Below are 23,562 nucleotides of genomic sequence, written 5' to 3'. Positions count from 1 at the left end.
TAATCCTGGTTTATAAAGAGGATTCCACCCCAGAGGTTGGTAATATGGAATGTGAGAAAACATTTTCTCATAAGACAGTGGCATACGTGGTGGTTATGGCCCCTGTAAAACCTACCTAACCCACAACACAACTCGGAGGGAATTCTGAGGGAAAATACACTCTGCAATGGGTATCAAAAACTGAAGTGCCAAGAAGTAGCTGGGTGATCTCAGACAAGTTACTTAATATCTCTGAGCTCAGCTACTCCTTCTAAAAAACATGGTAACTATTTCGATTCATGGAATTTCCAGTTTGATAAGAACCTTAAAGGTCTACTTTTAGAGAAAAGTCTTGTCTGGACGTCACAATACCTCCACCAGCATCTGGGCAAATATAAAGGAGTTCTACCACCAAGGGACATGATCTGCACCCACGGCAAGAAGCTGAATCACCCTGGCATCAAGAGACAGATATTTTGCTCATCAGTGATTCCTACTGAAAGACCTACAATCAAAAGGGGAAATGATGGAAAAATCTGCACGTTTTTGAGATACTGAAACCCCAACCAAGTGGAAGAAGCTAATTGCATGCTGCCCACAAGCACGTAGACCCCAGACCGGCTGGAACCAGAACGTTGATGATGCTGTCACCCGATTACCTCACCACCAACCAGTCAGAAGAATGTCCACGAGCTGATCATTCCCTCTTTGAACCATTACTATAAAACTCCTCACTACCCAATCCAGGTCAGGACGCACAGTTTTGAGGGCATTAGCGCACTGTGGCCCTCTTTGCCTGGCAAAGCAATAAAGCTATTCTTTTCCACTTCAAACAAAAAAAAGTCTACTTCTGATTTCTAATTTCTAAGGTACTTGTTATCATGAAAATTTCAAACATGCTGAAAAACTAGTACAATAAACATCCATATTCCACTATCTAGATTCAACAATTAACATTTTGCCACATTTGCTTTACTCGGTTTTTTTTTAACCATTTGAAAGTAAGTTGTAACTATCATGACACTTCTAAATATTTCAGCATGCAACTCCTAAGCGTAAGGACATACTCCTATGTCACAGGTGTGAAACTTTTTAGAGAAACTTTTTCTCTAAAGGCAAACAGTGAATGTTTTAGGCCACACCGTTTCTGTTTCAACTACTCCACTCTGCAGTTATTCATGCATAGACAGTACATAAACAAATGGGCATGGTTATATTCTAATAAAACTTTATTTACAAAAATAGGCATTTGGTCTGCGGGCTGTAGGTTGCTGACTTCTGCTTTATAATAATAACATTGTTATCACAACTAAAGTTAACAGAAATTCCCTAGGATTATCTAACAACCAGTCCATGTTCAAATTTTTGTAGTAGTCCCTAAATATCTGTGCTGTTGTTGTTTTTCAACCAGGATCCAATCAAGATTCACAGCCTGCATCTAAAACTCTTTTTGAGGTCCTAGTGATTCTACTCCTCTATTTGCCTCCCTAAGAGCTAAGCCCCTGGGTGCCTAGGACACCAAAATAACAAATGACTGTATAACTGGTAACTCTGAAAACTAGGCTATGCATCACTGCATTGAAATCTTAAAACAACAGAAAAGAGATTAAGAAGCAGTGCACTCTGTTGCAATTTATGCTTGTGTGTATATAACAGTAGTATCTATCAACTATTTATCAATATATCAATTATCTACTCCATACACTATCAATATACTATGTAATATAAAGTCAACTGTATACTAATGGCAACACCAACTTAATTAATTAAAAATCAATGAATACATTAATAATAATATAAAAACTAGAGTTAAGCTTAGTCAAAGGAGGAATCTAATACTTACCAAGAAACAGAACAATCAATAGGACTATAATAGTAAGGAAAGCCTTGTTCCAGAAAGTTGCAATTTTACCCCAGACGCTAAATGAAAAAATCTTCTGCCATCTGTAAAGCAATATAATTACATCAGGTGTAAAAAATCAAAGGGACATTTTGAGATACTTTCTAAATACTGAATTAACATTTTGGTAATTGTGCAGCGAGTGAAAAGAATTACAGAAATTTAATTTTTTATGTCATACCAGAGAATTACCAATTCTTACCAATAAGAATGTCTCATGAAATAAAGAACAACCTCTTTCAAATTTAATAATAATCTGACATTTGATTATCTTCTGTCTGGTGGCTTAAATATTCTAAAGTAAAAATAACTTTTAAAGCAAATGTACATGATCGAAACCTTAAAAAGGAATTCTTATAGTAAAATATTAAATTGCTGATAGAAGTTATCACTTTATATCATAATATATATAATCAGGACAGTAACTCAGAAATAACAAAGATCTATTGTTCTAACAATTAACAACATTTCAGGAGTAAGAAGTCTGACTCTGCACTATTTATTTTAATAATGAAAAAAAATACATGCGCTTTCAACATCTACTCCAAGTAAAAATGTTTCTCTACTTTTACCATAAGGAAATTTAAAAAATCATTGAGGTATTACACATACACAGTAAAGAGCAAAAATCTTAAATATGTAGCGTGAAAGGGAATTCCCTGGCGGTTCAGTGGTTCGGACTCAGAGATTTCACTGCTGAGAGCCTGGGTTCAATCCCTGGTTGGGGAACTAAGATCCCACAAGCAGCGCAGTGTGGCCAAAAAACAAACAAACAAATATATATATAAATTTATATATGTGTATATATATTTAATATATGTATAGCTTGATGGACTTTTATGTGTGTATATACCTATGTAATTACCATCCAGATCAATATTTGAGAAAGTGAAATTAAAAAAAAAATGAAATAGTCTAGATGGAATGAACAGTATAAGCAAAGACACAGAGGTAAGAAAGCATGGATTATAAATGGCAAAGAGTGACAAAGTAATCCATCACACAACTGAAAGGGTAACAAACTTTGCACAAGGGCATTTTAAATGAGTAACACATTAACTGAGTCCAGAGGAGACATACAACGGTAATAAGCACTTAAGTAAATTTCAAATTCTTACAACTAAAAAAAAAGGTCTTACTTTATTATGTTTTGAAAACAACTCTAATAACCTTAAGTTTGGGGGAGAGAGAGATTGATACCAATGCAGTTTCTTTTGCCTCTATGCTTCTATCCAAGGACGCTATTCAAATTTTACATTACAAAGATTTGTATTTTAAGAAAGAGAACATAAGTGTCAATACCTTGATCTAGGTCCAAATGTAAATTCACATTTCAAGTAAATTGACAGTATAAAAGGGAACACAAAAGAGACCCCCTACACGGAACAATGAGCAGTTTATAATAAGGCTCCATTCAAGGCAAAGCTAATAATAGCTACTATATAGAGTCCTTACCATACTTCCCTTCTAAGCACTTGTACATGTTTTAGCTCATTTAATCTCCACAACCACCATATGAGGTGGATACTAGTATTACCTCCATTTTACAGATGAGGAAACTGGCCAGAGATGGTAATAAATTGCCCAAGGGCACACAGTAACTTGCAGAGTTGGGATATAAACCCAGGCAGTCTGATCTCTGAGATGTGTCTTTAACCAGTGGGTATGTGAGAAAAAAGTGGACAGCCAAATTAATGAAGACTGAAGACTTTTCCTTGAAGACTATGGTGATTACACATATGAAAGGTAAAAAATGATGTGGATACACACGTTAAGGACATATTGTAAATTATCTGTGTGCATATATAACATATTTTTCTTAAGTATATTTGTCCATGAGGATATATTTATATAATGTATGTACATATACACAAATCTAACAGATACTTGATCAGGATAGGAAAAAATTATATTTGGCAGGAAAAAATCCATAATTTATGCACGATTTTGATGGAGAAGAGATCAACTGACAAAGAAAATTTTTTTGCAAATTCTTAAGCCTTATCTATAATTCAGATGTTTATAAATAACATCTTTCTCTTGAATATAGGATTCTACTGTTGCAAGTATTACCAAAAAGCTTAACAGGGTATTAGTAAGGATTTGAAACAAAATCAACAGGATAAGAGATAGGGTGATGGAACAGAAAAAGCACTAGACTGAAAGGCAGATTCTAGTCCAGAATTTGCCACAGATCAGCTAGATGACCTCAGTCAGGCCACTTTCCCATAGAATGAATGGGTTGAATAAAATCATCTCAAAGGCCGCTTCCTACATAACAATTCAATTTTTCTTTTTGTAAGAAAGAAAATAGTGATGCTACAGCTGATAGACAAAAACAGAAGACTACCGGAACCTGAGTCAAGATAAAAACTTTCTTAAGTCTCTTCCAGTAGAGGAATCTTACTAAATTTCAGTGGGTTATCTCTAGGTCTCATTTATTTTCTTTTATGTGAACAAATGTCTTGCAACATTTTTATACAGGTGTATTTTATCATTCACACTATCCAGTCCTGAGGTAAAACTGAACTCCTAATAAGTGGGTTATTACAGGGGTAAAGTGAGCCAAGGCTTCGATTGAAATAGTACTGAAAGTCCTTCGAAGGTGCTTTACTAAGGAACTAATGCTAATGTATGGTTCTGATACTTTTCATATTTAGTACGTTTAATATATATTAATTCTGTGTGAGGATAAAGTGGTAAAATTGCCATTAAACGAACACTAATGAATTATGTAAGGCCAAAACTAAGAATCATTTATTGGCTTAAGTTTCCAAATGGTCATTCCACTGCCTCACTGAAACATTTCTGCATCATGCTGTGCTGTAAACAGCACTTATGCATTTACTTTTATTTAAGTTCACTGCTGTAATTCAGGGCAATAAAACGAAGGTAAAAAGCTAACGACAAGACAGGTGACAAAAGTATGACCATTGCTTTATTACATCTGCAATCAAAAGAACAGAAAAGACGAGGCCCTTCCTATAGAAGAGAGGTGGAAAAGTTATTTGTACATATAATAAAACGTTTTATGTAATGTGATATTTTAATATGGTCATCATATATTACCTAATTGGTTTTTGAGTTTATTTCTGAACAGTGCCTTTTATATAAACAGCACTGAAACCTTTTTAATCTTAAGAAAACTTTTTCCGTTAACACACTAAACCGTCTAAAGAGCTCATCATATATTTATTATTGTAACGCTTGGGAGGTTTCCTACCTCTGAGGAGGAATAAAAGGTAGACAGAAGATTAAAATGAGTCCTATTTCAGCATAAAGAAAAGTTGCAACTGCCGCCCATTGAAGTGTCATTTTTTTTCTTCACACCTAAATAGAGAAACATTTATTTCACCCTACCGCCTTTCCAAGAAAATTCAGTTTAAGGAAAGGCCCCCAGCGCGCGAGGTTTCCGGCCAGAAGGTTTATGGAATCAGACCTTCCCCTCAACTGGAGGCGCCCGGCAGAGACCCGGGGCGGGGAGTTGGGGGAGGGGAGGGAGCGGGTCGAGGGTGGGCCCGGAGGCCGGCGTCTGCACCTCCCCAGCGAGCCTTGCAGAACTGGCCAGGAGGCCTGAGCGGCACCGCGGAAGTGCTTTCCGTCCAGCTTCGCGGCGTCAGTAGCCTAACGCCAGCCTCTGCTAACGTCCGCGCCCGGGGAACCTCCCGCCCAGCGAACGCGCCGCGGGGCAGACCCCACCCCGCGGTCCCACCGCGGCGAGTGCGGTGCGACCCCGCGCTCCACGCCGCCTCGGGGCCCGAGGCCCCCAGACGTCCCGCCCGGCCTTACCCCACCTGAGGCCGCCTGGCTCCCCGCGCTGCTCCGCGGCCGCCGACGCGTGGGACGTCACACGCCGCGGCGGGCGGAGGGGAGCGCGCCCCGCCCCCACCCGCAGCCCCGCAGGCTCCATCTCCCAATTCCGGTCTCGGGGGCCGGTCCCAGGCGACGTGGCAGGCGTGCGAACAAGATGATTAGCAATAATTGTTTTCTAATTGGTGGTGGATTAGAGGGTCAGATCCGCTGCTTGGGTTCCCAAGTGCAACTTCTTTTGGGGAGCGGTCTTAACATTTCTAATGAAGTGTGGCTTGCGTGGGAGGGGTGAGCTTAACCGACGTTCTGAAAGGGCTTGCTGGAGTCCGCGGCGAGGAGTGGCGCCGGGGCGGGAGGGTTAGATAGGGTGCTGCACACTCAGTGAACGTGGTTAAAACACTCCTTTCCTGGTTTGTATTTTACCGTAGGCACAGTTTCGTTGTCCAGAACGAGTTGGTTGTGCCGCATTTTGTTCGGAGAATGTAGGAGGATAGGTAGCGTCCAACATACACTTCGTGTGACGTTTTCTACTCTCGTCCATGCGCTGGGAAGAGGCAGTACACTTTCGGGTGATGTTTGGGGACTGACTGGAAAGAACAACGTGGGTATGGGTATATTCTTTCAATTACTTTTTTCCAGGTTTTCAAATTGCGTGAAAACACTCAAAATTTTAAAGATTTTCCCACCAATATTAACAATGTATCAGGAATGCACATAAAAGTATTCTCCTGGAGATGATTATTTTGGGAAGATTAAACAAATGGTGAAAACAAGAGGTGGTTACTGAATATAAAAACACATTTAAATCAGTGCTTTCTCTTACCACAAGTATACTTGATTACACAGAAAAGAAAAAAAGACAACATAAATTAACCATAAGCAACTTAAAAAAAAAATCAAAGGCGTTTAGAACTCCTTGCCTTTCTACACTGGTTCCTTGAACGGCTGTGCACCTTACTTTAATAATGCTGCTGTCCTCAGAACACTGGTGTAACAGAGTTAATTTACAAACGTAAAAATCACTAAGTTTTGGCTATAGCTCCCTATTTGCTAATATATACTCATATTTAATGAAAAAGCCAGTTATCTTTAAAGATCCGTTAATTGAAAAATGAAAGCACAGAATGTGCCTTAAAAAAAAATATGGCAACATAGTGCTTATGTTAAAAAGGATTTATTTAATATTCCCAAACTGTTGAATTAAGCAGTTTTAGATAACTGTCTCCTTATGACAGTTTTTATGTTGGTAATATAGACCAATATCTTAATTACAGAACTGTTTTATCTTAACCTGAGATAATTTTTTTTTTGGGGGGGGCTGTGTTGGGTCTTGCGGGCCTTCTCTAGTTGCAGCGAGCGGGGTCTACTCTTCGTGTGGTGCACTTGCTTCTCGTTGCAGTGGCTTCTCTTGTTGCAGAGCACGGGCTCTAGGCCAGCGGCCTTCAGTAGTTGCGGCGTGTGGGCTCAGTAGCTGCGGCACGCGGGCTCTAGAGCACAGGCTCAGTAGTTGTGGTACGTGGGCTTAGTTGCTCCGCGCCATGTGGGATCTTCCTGGACCAGGGCTCGAACCCATGTCCCCTGCATTGGCGGGCAGATTCTTAACCACTGTGCCACCAGGGAAGTCCCTGAGATAATTCTTGCAGTGGCACATTAACCACCAACAAAATTCTGTTAGTGACATCCCCAAACCATGGAACTCTATTTTAAAAATTTTTTTTAGTTTTTTTGGCTGTGCCACGCAGCTTCCAGGGGTCCTAGTTCCCCCACCAGGAATTGAACCTGTGCCGTTGGCAGTGAAAGCAAGGAGTCCTAAGCACTGGACCGCTAGGGAATTCCCTAAACCATGGAACTTTAAAGTTAAAATTATCATCAACTGCTGGGAAGCATAAAAATAACATTACTATTAACAGGGCATGAAAATTAGGTTTTTAAATTAAAAATAAAACCTGGTTACTGTTCTCCAGGAAATATTTCAAATACACAGCTGTCCCTTGGAATCTGTGGGGCACTGGTTCTAGGACTCTTGTGGGTACCAAAATTTGTGGATGCTCAAGTCCCATATACAAAGTGGTCTAGCACCGAGGGCTGACTGTGTAATCATCTCCAGATTAGCTACCAAATTTTTTTATATTTAAGATGTGGGGGACAGAAATTAACATCATTTTACGTACAGGTATATTTACCAAGCTCTCAATCTTCTAAAGATTTATAAGGCTCGAAATGTAACAAATTTAATATCATTTAAAGAATTTCATGGAATCTTAGTTTTAAATTATAGAAAACATCACATCTAATTAACTTCTATTACATACAATTTAAAGAAATACCTTGAGGTGTGTAATTCATGAATTAGGAAGTAGCAGTTTGATTTTCCAATTTAAACTTTTAATTTAAGCCCTGAATGCAATTCTATACAGAATTTCTTGTTCCTTTTCATTTTATACAGATGTTGGAATTTGTTCACACTTTTCTCTTATTTTCATTTAAAACATACCTAATGTTAACTTACAGATACCATGAGTCATACTTTTAGTATCAAAATAAAAAGTTTTATTTATTTAAAAATGTTAAAAACATGATTCCTTTAAGAAAAAAATTCTTAGTTTTAAATCCATAATAGGATTCAGAGCAATGTTTGTCGATGTTTGAACCACCTGGGGTCTTCTTTAAAACTAAATTTTGGGTCCACCCTAGAGATTTACTGAATCAGAATCTCTGAGGATATGGTCTAAGAATGAGTTTTAAAAATTCTGTCAGTGCATTGTTTTTATACTAATGTTTGAGAGCCACTGATTCAAAGTGAAGACCAAGATGTGACCCTGGGTGGTTTCACTAAAGATAGAAAATAATTTAGGGAGTCCAGTCAATCCCATAATGGTCTGTAAGGTAATCTAAGACTGCTGATGTGCTTGACAAAGCATTAAATATTCTTTTTTCCTGCCTCGAAGTTATCTTTTCCATCATGTACATTAAATGTTGATGGAAACACATATAAGGAGTTCCAAGTTCAAGAGCAATGTTAACCCAGTCCCAGATGCATTTCAGTGGGGTTTCCTCATATCCAGCAAATATGGCCGGGTTGGCTAAGAGTCCTCTTGCAACCATCACACCTATAAATTAAAGCACATCACGTTTGTCCACACATTAAGAACTCATGGTTATGGGGTCAAACTCAATGAAACAAACTGAGAATATTCAAAAATAAAGTATTTACAAGGTTTCACAATGCCCTTGTATTAGACTAATTCTTATCAAAGGATTCATTTTGGTATTTTTTATAAACCAATTAAGTGTAAATGAACTCACAAGACTTTTTTTCTTATATTTTAAAGACTTCTACATTAAAAAATTAGTTTTCCGGATTTTCTTAAGAGTAAATCTGGATTGTCATAAATTGGGTTTGCTTGAAGTTTATCTGCATTCTCTCATCCAGCAATAGGTATCACAGGGCTTGGTATGCCAAAGTTGAAGGGGATAATGAAACTGCATAGCAGTCTGGGGTTTCTTTGGCTCCTATGACCACTCTTGGATTCACGAATTCTATAGGCTCTAGTGGTCACTAACTGGATGAGATGGTGGCAGAGAATTAACTGAACTAATTTACTCCAATTAAAATGATCTGTTGTTTCTAAGTAGATGGATTAACATCATTTTAGTAAATTGCTTGGCTTAAATTGGTAAAACAGGAAAATATGGTAAAACAGGAAAATAATTAACATTATTCTCCCACCCCCACTTTTTAATTTTTCTGCTAATTAAAAAAAAAAAACCTAAAGTAATTATTTCTTACCATCTGTCCCAGTAATATGCCACACATTTTCTGCTTCTTTTAAGCTTCTGATGTCTCCATTAGCAATTACAGGTATAGACATATTTTCCTTAATTATTTTAATGGCCTCATAGTGAACTGGCTGATGCCTTTCTTCAACAGTTCTTCCATGGACTGTAATCCAGGAAACCCCTGTCGCTTCAGCCTTTCGACAAAGATCTACAGTTCTTGTAAGGTCATCATGGATCCTATAATTTCAAAATCATATCTATCTTTTCACAGCACACAAATCTTAATGCTAACATCAATAAACTAAATAGAAAAATATTTCATCTGTTACATTATTTAGTTTAGCTATGCTATATCATATTATCACCACGTGCCCCTATCAGTGAGGTTTTGTTCAGGAATCAGTTCCCATTCAAGACCCTGAATTTAGCTATTTCACTATCGATAACAATAGGATGACAAATAACTTTTACCCAGTGCTCCTCTCTTTTGGCTTTGATAACTGAAAGATTCATCAAAGTACTGTCACAGATGCACTGAAAGGTGCTGTCTTAATATTTGCTGTGCATGCTCCAATCCGCAAGTGGGAGAATTATAATAATTTATCTTGAGATTTGTTTTTAACCTGTCACCAAAAGACTAATTTTTAGTTTATTTTCTTTTCACTGTGAAATTTTAGTGCAAATATCATTCCTATTTTCTACTCTTGGTATCAGGAATGTCTCTTAGCATTAGTTAATTAAATAGTACATGGAAAAAGTTGTTTCTCTTGGGAGAGAGTTTTTAATAATAAAGGGATATTTTAATTTTTCTCTAAAAATGTGAAGAAGAAATTGTTTTGGATTATAAATAAAAATTATGGTATCTATTCATTTACTAAATGTTTTAACATTTTCATATACTAGATGCCTACTTACTAAGAGTAGACATCTCCACACCTTCAGACAAAAGGAATATTCTTTTATTTCCTGAGTAATGGACTATCTTGCCAGTAGATTAAAATATTACCTTTACCTTATTTTAATAGATACTGAAAATCTGGGATTTTCCACTTGATTTCTTATTTGTTTCACCATGTCTCGAACAAGCTCTGGATTGTTTATTAGGCAAGCTCCATAACCTTCTGCCAATGCCCACCTTCATAAAGCAAACACAGCAACAAATAAATTGTTATCAGTTGGAAGAGAAGATACAATTCTAAAGGCACAGTAAGTGCATTTATTATTTCTCTACCTAGCAACCTGGAATGGAACCAGATTTTTAAAATTCACAGATCCAACACTTGTAAGTGTATTGAGATTAGGGAAAACATGTTCCCAGATCAAGAAATACTTAGGGGAAATGGTTTTCACTGGCAAGTGAGAAAATTAAAGGTCATTCAACCAAAACAGATTTAAGTATTTGTAACTGCAATTACTTCAGATTTTTTTAATTCCAAATTTGATGTTCATTGTACATAACAAGAGGTTTTATTAATCTTAAGAGGAAAGATATTTTTGGCTTACAGCATTCCAATACCACTAAACAGCTTACTGAACTCTCCTAATGAGTATTCAAATATATCTAATCTGATTTGGATTATGCTATACATAAAACCTTGATTTTATTCTTTGAACACATTTTGAATTATTGACAGATAATCTAGTATAGTGCCAGGAAGGTAGGGATGTTATCGTCAAAATAAGTACATCCTATCAACACCCAGTTACTCAGACTCAACCAAATAACTATGGTATAGGAAGAAAAGGTAATTATAAGAAGGTTTTCTTATAATTGAAATTAAGTAAGAGAAAACAAGTGATCTCCCAAATCATAGAATCATAGTGTTTAGAGCAAGTATGTCTGACAGAGCAGTAAAAATACATTTTAGGGATTGCCATAAACATCAGTCTCACATAATTACTTATGGATGAGGTTCAAGGCAGATCCACACATAAAAAAAATTCTAGTGGTGAGGTGAGACAAAAACTTGTCAAGGGTCTATATATTGTTGTAGCCATCAGAAAATATCTTTGCATGTATGTTTCTAAATAATATTTCCTTATTTTTTCTTGCTTCTTATTTAGAGCTCAAGTTCTTTATCTCTATTTTCCTTACTTTTTAATTTTTGGAATACCAGAATGATAGTTTACCATGTTCACATAGTTTTTCCTAATCTTTTTGAAAATTCTTCCAACTTCTTTGAGCTTTACCTCTGAGGACAACCACAGTTAATGTCTATTCCATTCGCATAAGGACAGACTATACGAGCAGCATCAGACAAAATTCTTGCATCATTAGCAGCAAACTGAACAATCAATGGGCAATCACCTGATAAAACAAATAGCTCAACATTAAAATTCACAGAAACACACACACATGCACACGAGATACCAAATTCTAATGTCTGTACAGGATAAAGTAACAATTTTTAGCCTAAGAAGCATCTGTTCAAACAAGATAGCATTAAAATAATTTAAAATATTTTAAATTACATGCAATTTAGATTTGGTACAAATTCAAATAGGAAAAAATTTGATAAAATGAAAAGTACAACACTCTTGCCAAACAGACCCCTTTCCCAAAGGTGGGAATTAACTTACTGCATTCTAGAACAATTTTATGAATACCTATAAAATTTAAGCAAATGTGAACATTCTATGTACGTTGCTATCCATATTGTGTTTTCCCCCGGATGTATCTGGGACCTGTATTCAGACCTATTTTCCTCTTTTTAGTGGCGTATTCCACTGTGATGGGTGGACCATAGATTATTTTTCATTTGCGGCTCTTGCAAACAATGCTGCAATGAAGATACTCCATATACATGCTTTTGTGAGTATATTCATGAAGTAAATTCCTAGGAGTATGTATAACTGCTGGGCGGGCATCTAACATTTTGAAAGACATTACAAAATCTTCTTTCAAGAGTTTACCAATATAGATATACACCAGTGTGGATGACAGTTCTGATTTCCTTACAACTTATCCTACACTGTATACGCAACAGCATATTGTTTTATTTGTAGCCTCTCTCTCCATATTCTTTGCGTAGTTCTGTATGTACAATTTTTCTTTTAGTTGCTCCTTTTTTCATATTATTTAAATTAAAAAAATAAAACAAAGAAATTAGCTCTGCTATCATAAACATCAAAAATATTATAAATATTTTCCCCAGTTTTTCATTTGTCTTTGAGAATATCTGTGCTCTTTTTTTATATATAAAAGTCTAAATTTTAACATAGCCAAATGTATCAGAGCTTTCCTAGGTTTTAAAGGACACATTTTTCTCATCTTTGGGTGTTATAAATTCTGAATAGATGTATTTTAATTTTTCTAAAGTTTTTTTTGAGGACTACCTGTATCAGATTCACTGGGTGTTTACCAAAATGCAGATTTCTGGGTATCGCTCTAGTTCTACTGACTCAGAATTTCTATGGCAATCCACTGATTTACAGGATTATCTAAGGGATAGGAGAATTTGCTTTTTCCTGAGGATGTAGGTAGGGTGCTTTCTCCTTTGTAACTCAAGAGAGTTATAAAATTTCAATCTAACAACCATTTATTGGTCAAATATATTTTCAATGCTGTGCTAGAAGCTGAGGATACAAATCAACAAGAAAGAATTCCAACCCTTAAGAAGCCCACAGTCTAGTGGGAGAGACAGGCATGTGAGGAGGAAATTACAGTACAGTAGGATTAAGTACAACAAAAAGCCGGGGCTTGCGAGACAGGACATGAATGGAGGGTAATTAGGCAAGTTCCTTGGTCACAGTTTTAGAGCATTAAGAAGCATGAACTGTCCTTTCCCAGGGGGATAGGGATGCGGGGATAGGCCTGACTAAGAAGGACATTCTAGGTAGAGAAGTGTGAGAGATTAGGGCATGTTCAAGGACTTAAAATAACTTAGCATATATATATATACACATATATATATATATATATATATTTTTTTTTTTGCGGTATGTGGGCCTCTCACTGTTGTGGCCTCTCCCGTTGTGGAGCACAGGCTCCAGACGCGCAGGCTCAGCAGCCATGGCTCACAGGCCCAGCCGCTCCACGGCATGTGGGATCTTCCCTGACCGGGGCACGTACCCGTGTCCCCTGCATCAGCAGGCAGACTCTCAACCACTGCGCCACCAGGGAAGCCCCAATAACTTAGTATTTTGAAGAATAAAGTTGGTGGGCCATGGAGAGAAACTAATGGAAGATAAAGCTGCAGAACACGTATTCAGAGGCCAGATCATGAAGAACTTTCTATATTGTCCACACGTGCTGGACTTTTACTCCTTAGGTCAGTGGCTCTCAATCATTAACAAGCTCAGAATCACCTGGAGGGCTTTTTAAAACACAGATTGCCCGACACATACCCAGAGTTTCAGATTCAGTAAGCCTGCGGTGGAGTCTGGAACTTCCATTTCTAACAAGTTTTCAGATAATGCTGATGTTAACTGGTCTGGGAAATCACACTTTGAGAACCACTCTTTTAGGTGATGAGAAGTCTAAGGAAGATTGTGAGCAGGAAGAAGTGATCAAATTTACATTTTAGAGAGGTCACTTGGGGCTGTCTGGAGGGTAGTTTGAAATGGGATAAGACTGGAGGCAGTGAGATAGGAATCTAACCCAATAGTCTAGGTGAGAGAATGGGGCTGACTAAAACTTTGATATATTATCCATAGTTTACAAGGCACTGAATAAAAACATATTTTTAAAAATTTATAAAAACCGTAAGAAACTGAAAGATTTAAAAATAAAATCTCCGAATTGTGTTGTCTCTGATTAGCAAGAGTGTTGAGTTTTGTTGTTTTGTTTTTAAAGTTTTACAAAGGCAGCAAACTCTAGCTTTCACATACCTTGGTTTGTGGTAAATTCACTGTCTCTGGCTTTTATAGATCTGATAAAATCAGCAGCAACTATCATTGGCGTATAGCACAGATCGCAACTGTATTTTCTTACCAGTGTTCTAAAAGCCAACCTGAGAGCATATAAAACTTTAATTAGGCATTTAGAAAGCACCATAATCAGAGTTTAATTTAGTTAATTATTAAATATTTATTAGAGAAAAGTTCTGCCTATGGGAAAGTGCAGTAGATGTACTCTTCCCTATCCCTCCTGCTTAGTATAACTAAGAGCTCTGGATATCATATACAAAACAAACGTATGGAAACTCTGAAAGGCGGCGAGAAGAGAGCAGGCAGGCTAGTGACCTCGGGCAGGACCTAAGGAATGACAATGGTGAGTTCCCTGGGTTTTCTCGTTGCCTCAAATATCCCAGATTTGAAGCTGAAGAAGCTGGCAACCTGGAAATAGCAATGGGTGCAGACAAAAACAGCCCCAGCAAAAGCCTGCTCTCTAGCCAAAGCACCAAGAAAGGGGCAGCCTAGCAAGCTTTAAAATAATAATGGCTCTACTCCAGCCCAACACCAGCGAAAAAACTGTGGCCCTCACCTCCACAAGCGAAAGTCGAGTGGGGAGCTTACACTTGTACCGTTCCAAAGCTGTCACAAAGTTCTCCAACACCCCTCCACGGTGGTGTTAGAGAAGGCCAGGTAGGGAGCTGGGACTTTAATCCGTGCTGGCCAGTAACAAGGAGGGTATCAGCGGAGACCATCTGCGGAGCCTGGAATTCCACACCAACCCTGCAGCAGTGAGGTGCCCTTCTCCCTTTCTCCGGGAGTAGTGTTAGAGAATGCTTAGTGAAGAGCCAGGACTTTCATCATTGCCCAGCAGTTACCAGGCCACCCCCTGCATGGGGAGCTGGAACTCTCACCCCTGCTCAGCAGTAATGAGGAGCCTCGTGCCCCCGGGGTGTCAAAGGAGACCAAGTGGAAAACCTAGGCTTCTACCTCCACCTGAGAGTAATGAGGTGGTGCTTTCTCGTCCTTCCCCTGCTGTGGTGGTGTCAGAAAAAGCTAGTTAAAACAGAAGTTTCAATATTCAGAATCAATCACTGTAATCCATCACATTAACAGACTAAAGAAAAAAAAAAACACATGATTGTATCAATTGATGCAGAAAAAGCACTGGACAAAACAGCATTCATGATTTAAAAAAAAAGCCTCTCAGGAAAACAGGAATAGAGGGAACTTTCTCAACCTGATAAAGGACATCCACAAAAAATTCTACACTTAATATTATATTAGGATCTTTATATATATTTTCCGTAAGATCTTATGGAAAAACGCAAATGAACTTTTTGGCCAACCCAATTATAGGTGAAAGAATACTTTCCCCCCAGATCAAGAACAAGGGAAGGATGTCTGCTCTCATCACTCTTATTCAGTACAGTGCTGCAACTTCTAGTCAGTGCAATAAGGCATGAAAAAGAAACAAAAGGCATCTGATGGAAAGGAGGAAGTAAAACTATCTCTATTTGCAGATGACATGATTGTCTACTTAGATAATCCTAAGGAATTTGTAAGAGGGACGTCCTAGAACCAATAAGTAAACATAGCAAGTTCACATAATGTAAGGTCACCACACAAAAAGCAATTTTACTTCTATACACCAGCAATGAACACATGGACGCTGAAATTAAAAGTACAATAACTGGAGTGTAAGCCTTACAAAATATGTTCAGAAAATGTACGTTGAAAACTATACGACACTGATGAAAGAAATCAAAGAAGATCTAAATAAATGGAGAGACATACCGTGTTCATGAGGAGACTCAACGCAGTAGGGAATTCAGTTCTCCCCAAATTGATATGCATTTTCATACAATTCTTATGGAAAATCCAGCAGGATTTTTTGTAGGTATAGAAAAGATCATCCTAAAAAGTTATTTGGAAAGGCAAAGGAACTAGAATAGCTAAAACAATTTTGAAAAAGAAAAGTGGGATTTATTAAGTTTACTTAATTTGAGGACATTATATAGCTACAGTAATCAAGACTGTGGTATTGGTAGAGGGACAGACACATAGATCAAGGGATTAGAACAGAGAATGCAGAAAAAGAACCATACAAACATGCTCAACTGAGTTTTGATGAAGATGCGAAAGTAATTCAATAGTGGAAAGACAGCCTTTTCAACAAATAGTACTGGAGTAATTAGACATCCACAGGCAAAACCAAACAAACAAACAAATCTCAGCCTAAGTCTCACACTTAGACAGAAATTAATTAAAAATTATTAACTTAAATGTAAACCATAAACTAAAAGACTTTTAGAAAAAACATAGGACAAAATCTTTAATATCTAGAGTTACATAAAAATTTCTTATACTTGACAACAAAAGCACAATTTGCAAAAGGAAAAACTGATAAAATGGACTTCATCATTAAATAAAAACTTTTGGTCTGCCAAAGACCCTGTTAAGAGGATGAAAAGACAAGCAACATGCTGGGAGAACATATATGCAAGCCACATATCTGACAAGAGTAGTATCTAGTATAGAGAATTCTCAAAACTCCAGAGTAAACACAACAGTAACAACAAAAAAAACAAACAATCTGATTCAAAAATGGGCAAAGGGCTAGAAGAGACATTGTGCCAAAGAAGATATACAAATAGCCAATGAGCACATGAAAAGATGCTCAACATCACTAGAAAAATACAAATAAAAATCACAGTAAGTCACATCCATTAGGATGGCTATTAAAACAACAACAAAAAACCCTGGAAGACAACAAGTGTTGATGAGAATGCTGAGAGACTAAACTCTTGTGTACTGCTGGTAGGAATATAAAATGGTGTAGCTGCTATGGAAAATAGCAGGGCAATTCCTCAAAAATTAAAAATAGATTTGTCATATGATCTAGCAATTCCACCTCTGGGCATATACCACAAAGAATGAAAGCAAGGTTTCCAAAAGATATTTATATATCCATGTTCACAGAAGCATTATTCCCAAGAGTCAAAAGATGGAAGCAACTCAAGCTGGGATGAATGGATAAACAAAATGTAGTATATACATACAATGCAATATTATTCAGCCTTAAAAAGGAAGGAAATTCTGGGTCTTCCCTGGTGGCGCAGTGGTTAAGAGTCCGCCTGCCGATGCGGGCTACGTGGGTTCGTGCCCCGGTCTGGGAAGGTCCCGCATGCCGCGGAGCGGCTGGGCCCCGTGGCCTGTGGCCGCTGAGCCTGCGCGTCCGGAGCCTGTGCTCCGCGGCGGGAGGTGTCACAACGGTGAGGGGCCCGCGTACCGCAAAAAGAAAAAAAAAAAAGGAAATTCTGATACATGGTACAACATGGGTGAACCTTGAGGATATTATGCTCAGTGAAATAAGCCAGTCTCAAAGAGACAAATACTGTCTGACCACTTAGATCATACACATACCAGGCAGTTGGCAGCATGAGGACTCAAGCCCGGACCCTGGTCCCAAAGCTAGGCGTTTGAAGATCCCATGTGGTGGGGTGGTCTTACTTTTAAGAAGTCAGAGCATAATAAGGAAATCACACCTAAGCTCATTAACCATTTAACAATACTTACTTTGAATATCGCACCATTGGGGCGCAGACTTTTACCAGCTGCCCAGAATGAAGCATTTCTATTGGATCATTTTTTCTTTCTTGACATGTTGTGGTTTGCATGCAGTCACTCTTCATGAATACAGATTTGTTTCAAATCTGAAAAAGATAACCAGTTTGCGTAGAGAAAAGGCACTCACTTTCACTTGATGAATCCCATCATTCTTACAATTTCAATTGCCAAGAACACGTATTTTTCATCAGGTTTTGTGGGCTTAGGAATCTTCTTAGCTTCTTTTCACAGTATCGAATAGGATACTACTGAATTCTGCCTCTATTTATAAATCACAGATAGTTTTCAGCACACTGTGCAATTATGACATTTATATTCTGTACAAATTACCCTTGTTCAAGTCAAACACTAACAGTTTTGAATTCTATACTTAACCCACTACTGTAACATTTTCTGCTCAAATTTATAAATGATCAGGATGTGGAAAACCACAAGATATCTTCCTAGAATACATATTACGATTTTCCATGTTACTTTTTTAGATTTTACTTTGTTTGGCATTGATTAACCAACAAATTTGATTTGAATAATTTCATATATAGTACTGTGTATGTCTGGCACTTTGAAATACCTTGTTTTATCTAGGAAAGTTAAATGGCAGTAACAGAACAACTTTAAGTAGTCAGCATTTCAAAAGATGTACTGGTTTATTTATTTATTTATCTAACATCTTTATTGGAGTATAATTGCTTTACAATGGTGTGTTAGTTTCTGCTGTATAACAAAGTGAATCAGCTATATGTATACATATATCCCCATATCCCCTCTCTCCCATCCTCCCTATCCCACCCATGTAGGTGGTCACAAAACAACGAGCTGATCTCCCCATATATAAGAATATGTTTACTCTTATTCTCAAATCCTATTCTTTTTATTTGAATCAGAAGGCAAACAAACACTTAATTATTATTTTTAAGCATTTAAATGTTTCATGAACATCGTTTCATGAAAATCTCAATTGTAATCACATAATTGCATAGTAAATCACTATTATACCCAAAGAGGGAGAAGTGATTAAATTAGGCGATTCCTGTGTTTTATAGTTGCTATACTGTACTTAAAATCCTATCATTTCATAGTGTTGGCTGCTTTCCACATTCCAATTTTGGCCTTACCAACTTAAAAATATATATGGGCCAACTTCAGAAAGGTCTAATTGCTCCACATGCAATTTCTTGTTTGGCTAATCCTGAAAGTACTGTTATAACCTAAATATAAACCAATAATTTCAATTTCCTTAGGTAGAATGTACAGGTGGAATAAGATAAGCTAGTTCTACTGATCACTGTTCATCACTTTATCACTGTTACTGTTTAACTTAATATTTAGAGAGTTAATAGCTTATTTTTTTAAACAAAAGTTCATGATTAGAAAGATGTAAGCCACCTACATAGGTAAAGTATAAAGCAAAAGAAAGGTAGTCGCCTTTTCATGAATCAAACCTGTCTCATCTCCCTTGCATTCCAGATCCTAGTTATGCCATCACAATCCATCCCTTCGCACTCAAGTCAGAAACTTGGGGCTTGTCCTTCACTCTCCATCTCCTGCAGGTGTGTCAACTAAGTGGTACCTTTAATTAAACCTTGAGCCCATTTTCACTGGCTCAGAGTCTCTGTACTCATAATCCCCCATCCTGATGACTCTGACAATCTTCTTGGAATCCCAGTTGATCTTATTTTTATTCATTCAACAAATATCAAGTTTCTGCTACATGTTGGGAACACAGATGAAAATATATTTTCTGTGTCCTTGAAAATGTATTAGACAAACTTACACAACACAATAATGCTAATACACTCAAACACAATTTAAGCACTGTAGAAATAACTGTCTAGAGAAGTGAGGGAAGTCAATAATGGATGAAGGGGGCTTCCCTGGTTGCGCAGTGGTTGAGAGTTTGCCTGCCAATGCAGGGGACACAGGTTCGTGCCCCGGTCCGGGAAGATCCCACATGCTGCGGAGCGGCTGGGCCCGTGAGCCATGGCTGCTGAGCCTGCGCGTCCGGAGCCTGTGCTCCGCAACGGGATAGGCCACAACAGTGAGAGGCCCGCGTACCGCAAAAAAAAAAAAAAAAAAAAAAAAAAAAAAAAAAAAAAAGGATGAAGGAAATCTTGAGCTGACACTACATGGGAGATGGGGAAGTGTCCAGTTACAGAGAACATGTAAAAAGCCACAGCAGCATGAAAATGCTTGATGTTTTCAGTGAACCATTAACAACAGTTCAGCATTGCTTGAGTTGTAACTAGACTAGAAAGGGCATGAGAGGGCCTATACACCAGGTTAAGATATTTTAGATTTTAAACTGTAGGGCCTTGGTTCTCAGCCATTTTTCCTCCTCTGTGGGTGATTTTTACATATGCACTCAACATGTTAACTTGTGCAAATGACATACTTCCATGGGCATATATTTGTGTAAGTTGTTTGTCTCTCCTTGTATACTAGTTGTAATTGAAAAATTTTAGCAGAGAAATGACATGGTCAGATTTCTGATTCAGAAAGATTTCAATGGAGGGATTAGGGCTGTTGGTAAAATATCAGTAAGGAGGCCACTGTAGTAGACCAAGCCGTGTGTAATGAGTATCTGACCTGGGACTCCAGGAATGAGGATAGAGGAAAGGGAACACATTTAGGAGCTATTTAGAAATAAAAATAAACTAGCAAGACATTTAGGAGGTGGAAATCACCTGATGACAGCACGTGTTGTGTAATTAAGAAAGAATTCTAGGATGATGTGTACACTTCTGGCTTTAGAGACTGGCCGGATGGCCATTCCAATCAATGAGACAGAGAACCAGAAGGAGGAACAGGCTTTGGGAGGGAAACGAGTCCACGCTTGGGCACACTGAAGTTGAGGTGCTCAGGGGATTTCCAGGTGGTGATGCCTCATAACTGGTTATATAGATATGGTACTAAAGAAAAAGCTAGAGATAAGTCTTTAACCTTTAGGTAATATGTTGAAACTAAAAACATGGACAAAGTACTTATGGATGCCATATCTTGTAGAAATCCTTAGAAGCACCAACATTTAAGTAAAAGGGGGGAAAAAGAATGTAAAGGAGACAGAGAGATGAACTCTGGAGCTGGGAGGAATAAATCTGAAACGTGATATTCAAAAGAGAGGGAATAGTATTACGAAGGAGGGAGGGGATAAACATCTTAAACATCACAGAGAGTTAAGTAAAGACTAAAACGTGTCCAATGGCAACTAGGTCATTGTGACTTTAGCAAGAATAATTTCACTCTTATTCATTCTTTTGTTGTTGTTGTTAAATAATTTTTATTGTTCTTCTTCCTGCTGGTTATGCAGGCAGCCACAAGTGGTGCATACATGACAGCTTTCCCTTCAGGGCTTCATGACTCCACTTTAAATGAAGTTTTCTTTATTTTCACATTTCCCTCTTTTGATCAAGATCTTTCCTCAAAAGCATTGCTGATCAAGAGTCAGGTTGTCCATATTTAGTGGTTTTTGTCCCTTGGTACCAGGAAGGGCGTTTCCTGGTTGTCATGTCCCACGTCAGAGGGAAAGTGCATAGCGATTGGAAACCACTGAAGCCACATTTGAGTAACAAGGAGGAGCATGAAGAAGAACACTCAGGAATTTCCCATCTAAAGTCTACATTCCATCTAGGTTGTAAGCACTGGAGGTCATCTTGAAGCACTGAGCTAGAGTCACCCTATTGAGTAAGCTGTTTCTACAAACGTTCAACAGGCAACAAGTACAGAGCTTGAAAATAATTATGCAAAAACAGTAATTATGCAAGGCAGAGTTAAAAGCAATATGACAAGTCCAGTTTGTATGATGGTAGCCAGCTAAATAGATCAAAAGACCATAGAGTATCAAGGGGAATTTGTTGTAACCAGTGCACTTGTTCCCTGACCTTGTGTAACTGAATTTCTACCTCTCCAGAGGCATTTATCCATGTGCAACAGGTGGTACTTAATTCATTCTTGTAGTCCCAGTACATGGCACGAAGAAGGCCTCCCTTAATACATATTTGCTGAATGAATAAATCAGTAGTTCTTAATCTTGGTTGTACATTAGAATGATCTGGTGAGATTTTACGAAGCAGGATGCCCAAACCATACCCCAGAGCAATTACATGTGAATCTCAGGGCGTAGGATGCAAGCAAGCATCAGTGGTTGTTAAAGCTCTCCAGGTGATTTTAATGGGCAGCCAAGCTTGGGAATAAACAAATCCACATCCTCCAAGGCACCTGGTAATACTGTTTGTTTAAATGGGTTTCTACCTACCTATTCGCTCCTCTGGGATAAGACAGGGATTGAGTCTAATGTTTGTACACTCATGCTGGTACATATAGTAGAGACTCAAACTCTTCATTGAATGAATGAATATTATGTAACTTTTCTAAAAATTTTCAATGTAAAAGCCAGGGAAGGAAAAACAATCCATAATTCAAAGATAATACTTATTCATCATTAATATTCAAAAATTACTGAAGTCAAATTTTGTGTATTATAGATAATGAAACCTAATGTGAATCTCAGCACACTGCCCTTGGCAATTTGTGAGACCTCCATTCAGAACATTCAATCCTATTCACACCATGACTGAAATCAAAGTATATTAGGAGAAAACCTCTGTGACAGAGAGAAAGCATAATGCAGTGTAGTGAGACATACTTGCTTGAGTTGCTACGGGCATCTAATATGTTCGAACGGCATTTGGCACAGCTAAGTACTACTATCACATTCTCGAAAATCCGTTAGCTGAATCAAGAAAAACTTTAGCTCTGGCACTGGGAAAAATAGGTTCCCTGCATACATACTTACTGTACACGAAGGAAAAGTTAACGTTTCTTTTTTACGTTAGAAATGCTTAACCTTCTCGCACACGTGTGGTTGACCTGTTAACTTACTAGTATTTATCGTGAGAGAAATACAGGTGAATACTGCCGATGTTAACAGCGGAGAAGATATAACGGGAACTAACCTGACGATTTTACAGCTCCAATACTGTTAGTTGAGAGATGGAAAATCCATCAATTTGTGACAAGGAAAAGTCTGGCGTCGCTCAGGACTGAAACTAGGCGGTAGAAAAAGCCTAAGGTCACTGTCTCATGGGAGGGTAAGCAGAGACTGAGTCCCACTTATCTATTCCTGGTTCAGTCTTCCTACTTAACCGACTCTCGGCTCTCCCTAATTCTCCCCACATTCATCCCTGGCAACTTTCCTCCCCAAGCTTTTCCCGCCTGCCTTTATCCCAAGAACGCGAAGCAAGGGTTGTGATAGATACAGGTGGGTAGCTATTAACGCCCGCCAGCTGTGCTTGTGGCGTGCACACGGAGCTACCAGAAACCTCCGTTCTCTTCTAGTGCTTCCATCGAGAGGTCCCATTCTCAGGTTAAATACTTGCTTTAGAGGCGAGCGCTGCCGCCACGTTCCGGCGCTCACCTGTTCTTCCGCCCAGGGAACGCCGCCAGCCCCAGGAATACGGCGGGAGACGGGAGAAAGCGCCGGCCCCACGACCTCAGCTTCCCTGGTGCGCTGGGCCCTCGGCGCCCACCTACTCTGGGCCCCGCGCCGTTCCCAGCCAGGGTCTGCACACCAGCTGCAGCAGATCGGAATCTCCAAGACAGCCGGGTGGGCGGAGCTGGCGGCGCCGGGATTC

The 23,562-nt window shown here is 38.4% G+C and overlaps 2 protein-coding genes across 10 annotated transcripts in view; both read right to left on the bottom strand.

Annotated features, from left to right (window-relative positions):
• The window catches only part of BCAP29 (B cell receptor associated protein 29), a 40,481-nt gene extending 34,685 nt beyond the window's left edge, over window positions 1–5,796 (bottom strand). Inside the window, exons 1-3 of one of the 5 annotated variants that reach the window (XM_033439045.2) lie at window positions 5,674–5,796; window positions 5,103–5,209; window positions 1,823–1,923 (exon numbers count right to left, since the gene is read on the bottom strand). In XM_033439045.2, coding sequence (XP_033294936.1) covers window positions 1,823–1,923; window positions 5,103–5,194 — 193 coding nt within the window. In that variant the 5' untranslated portion in view covers window positions 5,195–5,209; window positions 5,674–5,796. Of the gene's footprint in view, window positions 1–1,822; window positions 1,924–5,102; window positions 5,210–5,668 lie in introns of all 5 variants that reach the window. The other 4 variants (XM_033439025.2, XM_033439038.2, XM_004263352.2 and 1 more) reach the window with 4 other exon arrangements.
• Window positions 5,797–8,216: 2,420 nt separating this feature from the next.
• Window positions 8,217–23,559, bottom strand: DUS4L (dihydrouridine synthase 4 like). 5 transcript variants are annotated; one of them, XM_033438964.2, is made up of 8 exons: window positions 23,346–23,559; window positions 22,885–22,977; window positions 17,882–18,018; window positions 14,300–14,421; window positions 11,660–11,777; window positions 10,482–10,604; window positions 9,480–9,706; window positions 8,217–8,799 (listed from the first exon to the last, which is right to left on the bottom strand). In XM_033438964.2, the coding sequence occupies exons 3-8, from the start codon at window positions 17,995–17,997 to the stop codon at window positions 8,540–8,542; spliced, it is 966 nt and encodes a 321-aa protein (XP_033294855.2). In that variant the 5' UTR covers window positions 17,998–18,018; window positions 22,885–22,977; window positions 23,346–23,559; the 3' UTR covers window positions 8,217–8,539. The 5 variants fall into 5 exon arrangements, with proteins under 5 accessions (XP_033294855.2, XP_004263401.3, XP_033294903.2 ...); XM_004263353.4 differs by lacking the exon at window positions 22,885–22,977 and having other exon boundaries at window positions 23,346–23,558; XM_033439012.2 differs by lacking the exons at window positions 22,885–22,977; window positions 23,346–23,559 and adding an exon at window positions 15,299–15,358 and having other exon boundaries at window positions 17,882–17,987.
• Window positions 23,560–23,562: the final 3 nt, after the last annotated feature.

The sequence above is a fragment of the Orcinus orca genome, chromosome 9 (genome assembly GCF_937001465.1).
Source record: "Orcinus orca chromosome 9, mOrcOrc1.1, whole genome shotgun sequence".
NCBI lineage: Eukaryota > Metazoa > Chordata > Mammalia > Artiodactyla > Delphinidae > Orcinus > Orcinus orca.
The sequence above is the reverse complement of the archived record's forward strand: the minus strand, read 5'-3'. Positions and strand labels throughout refer to the sequence as shown.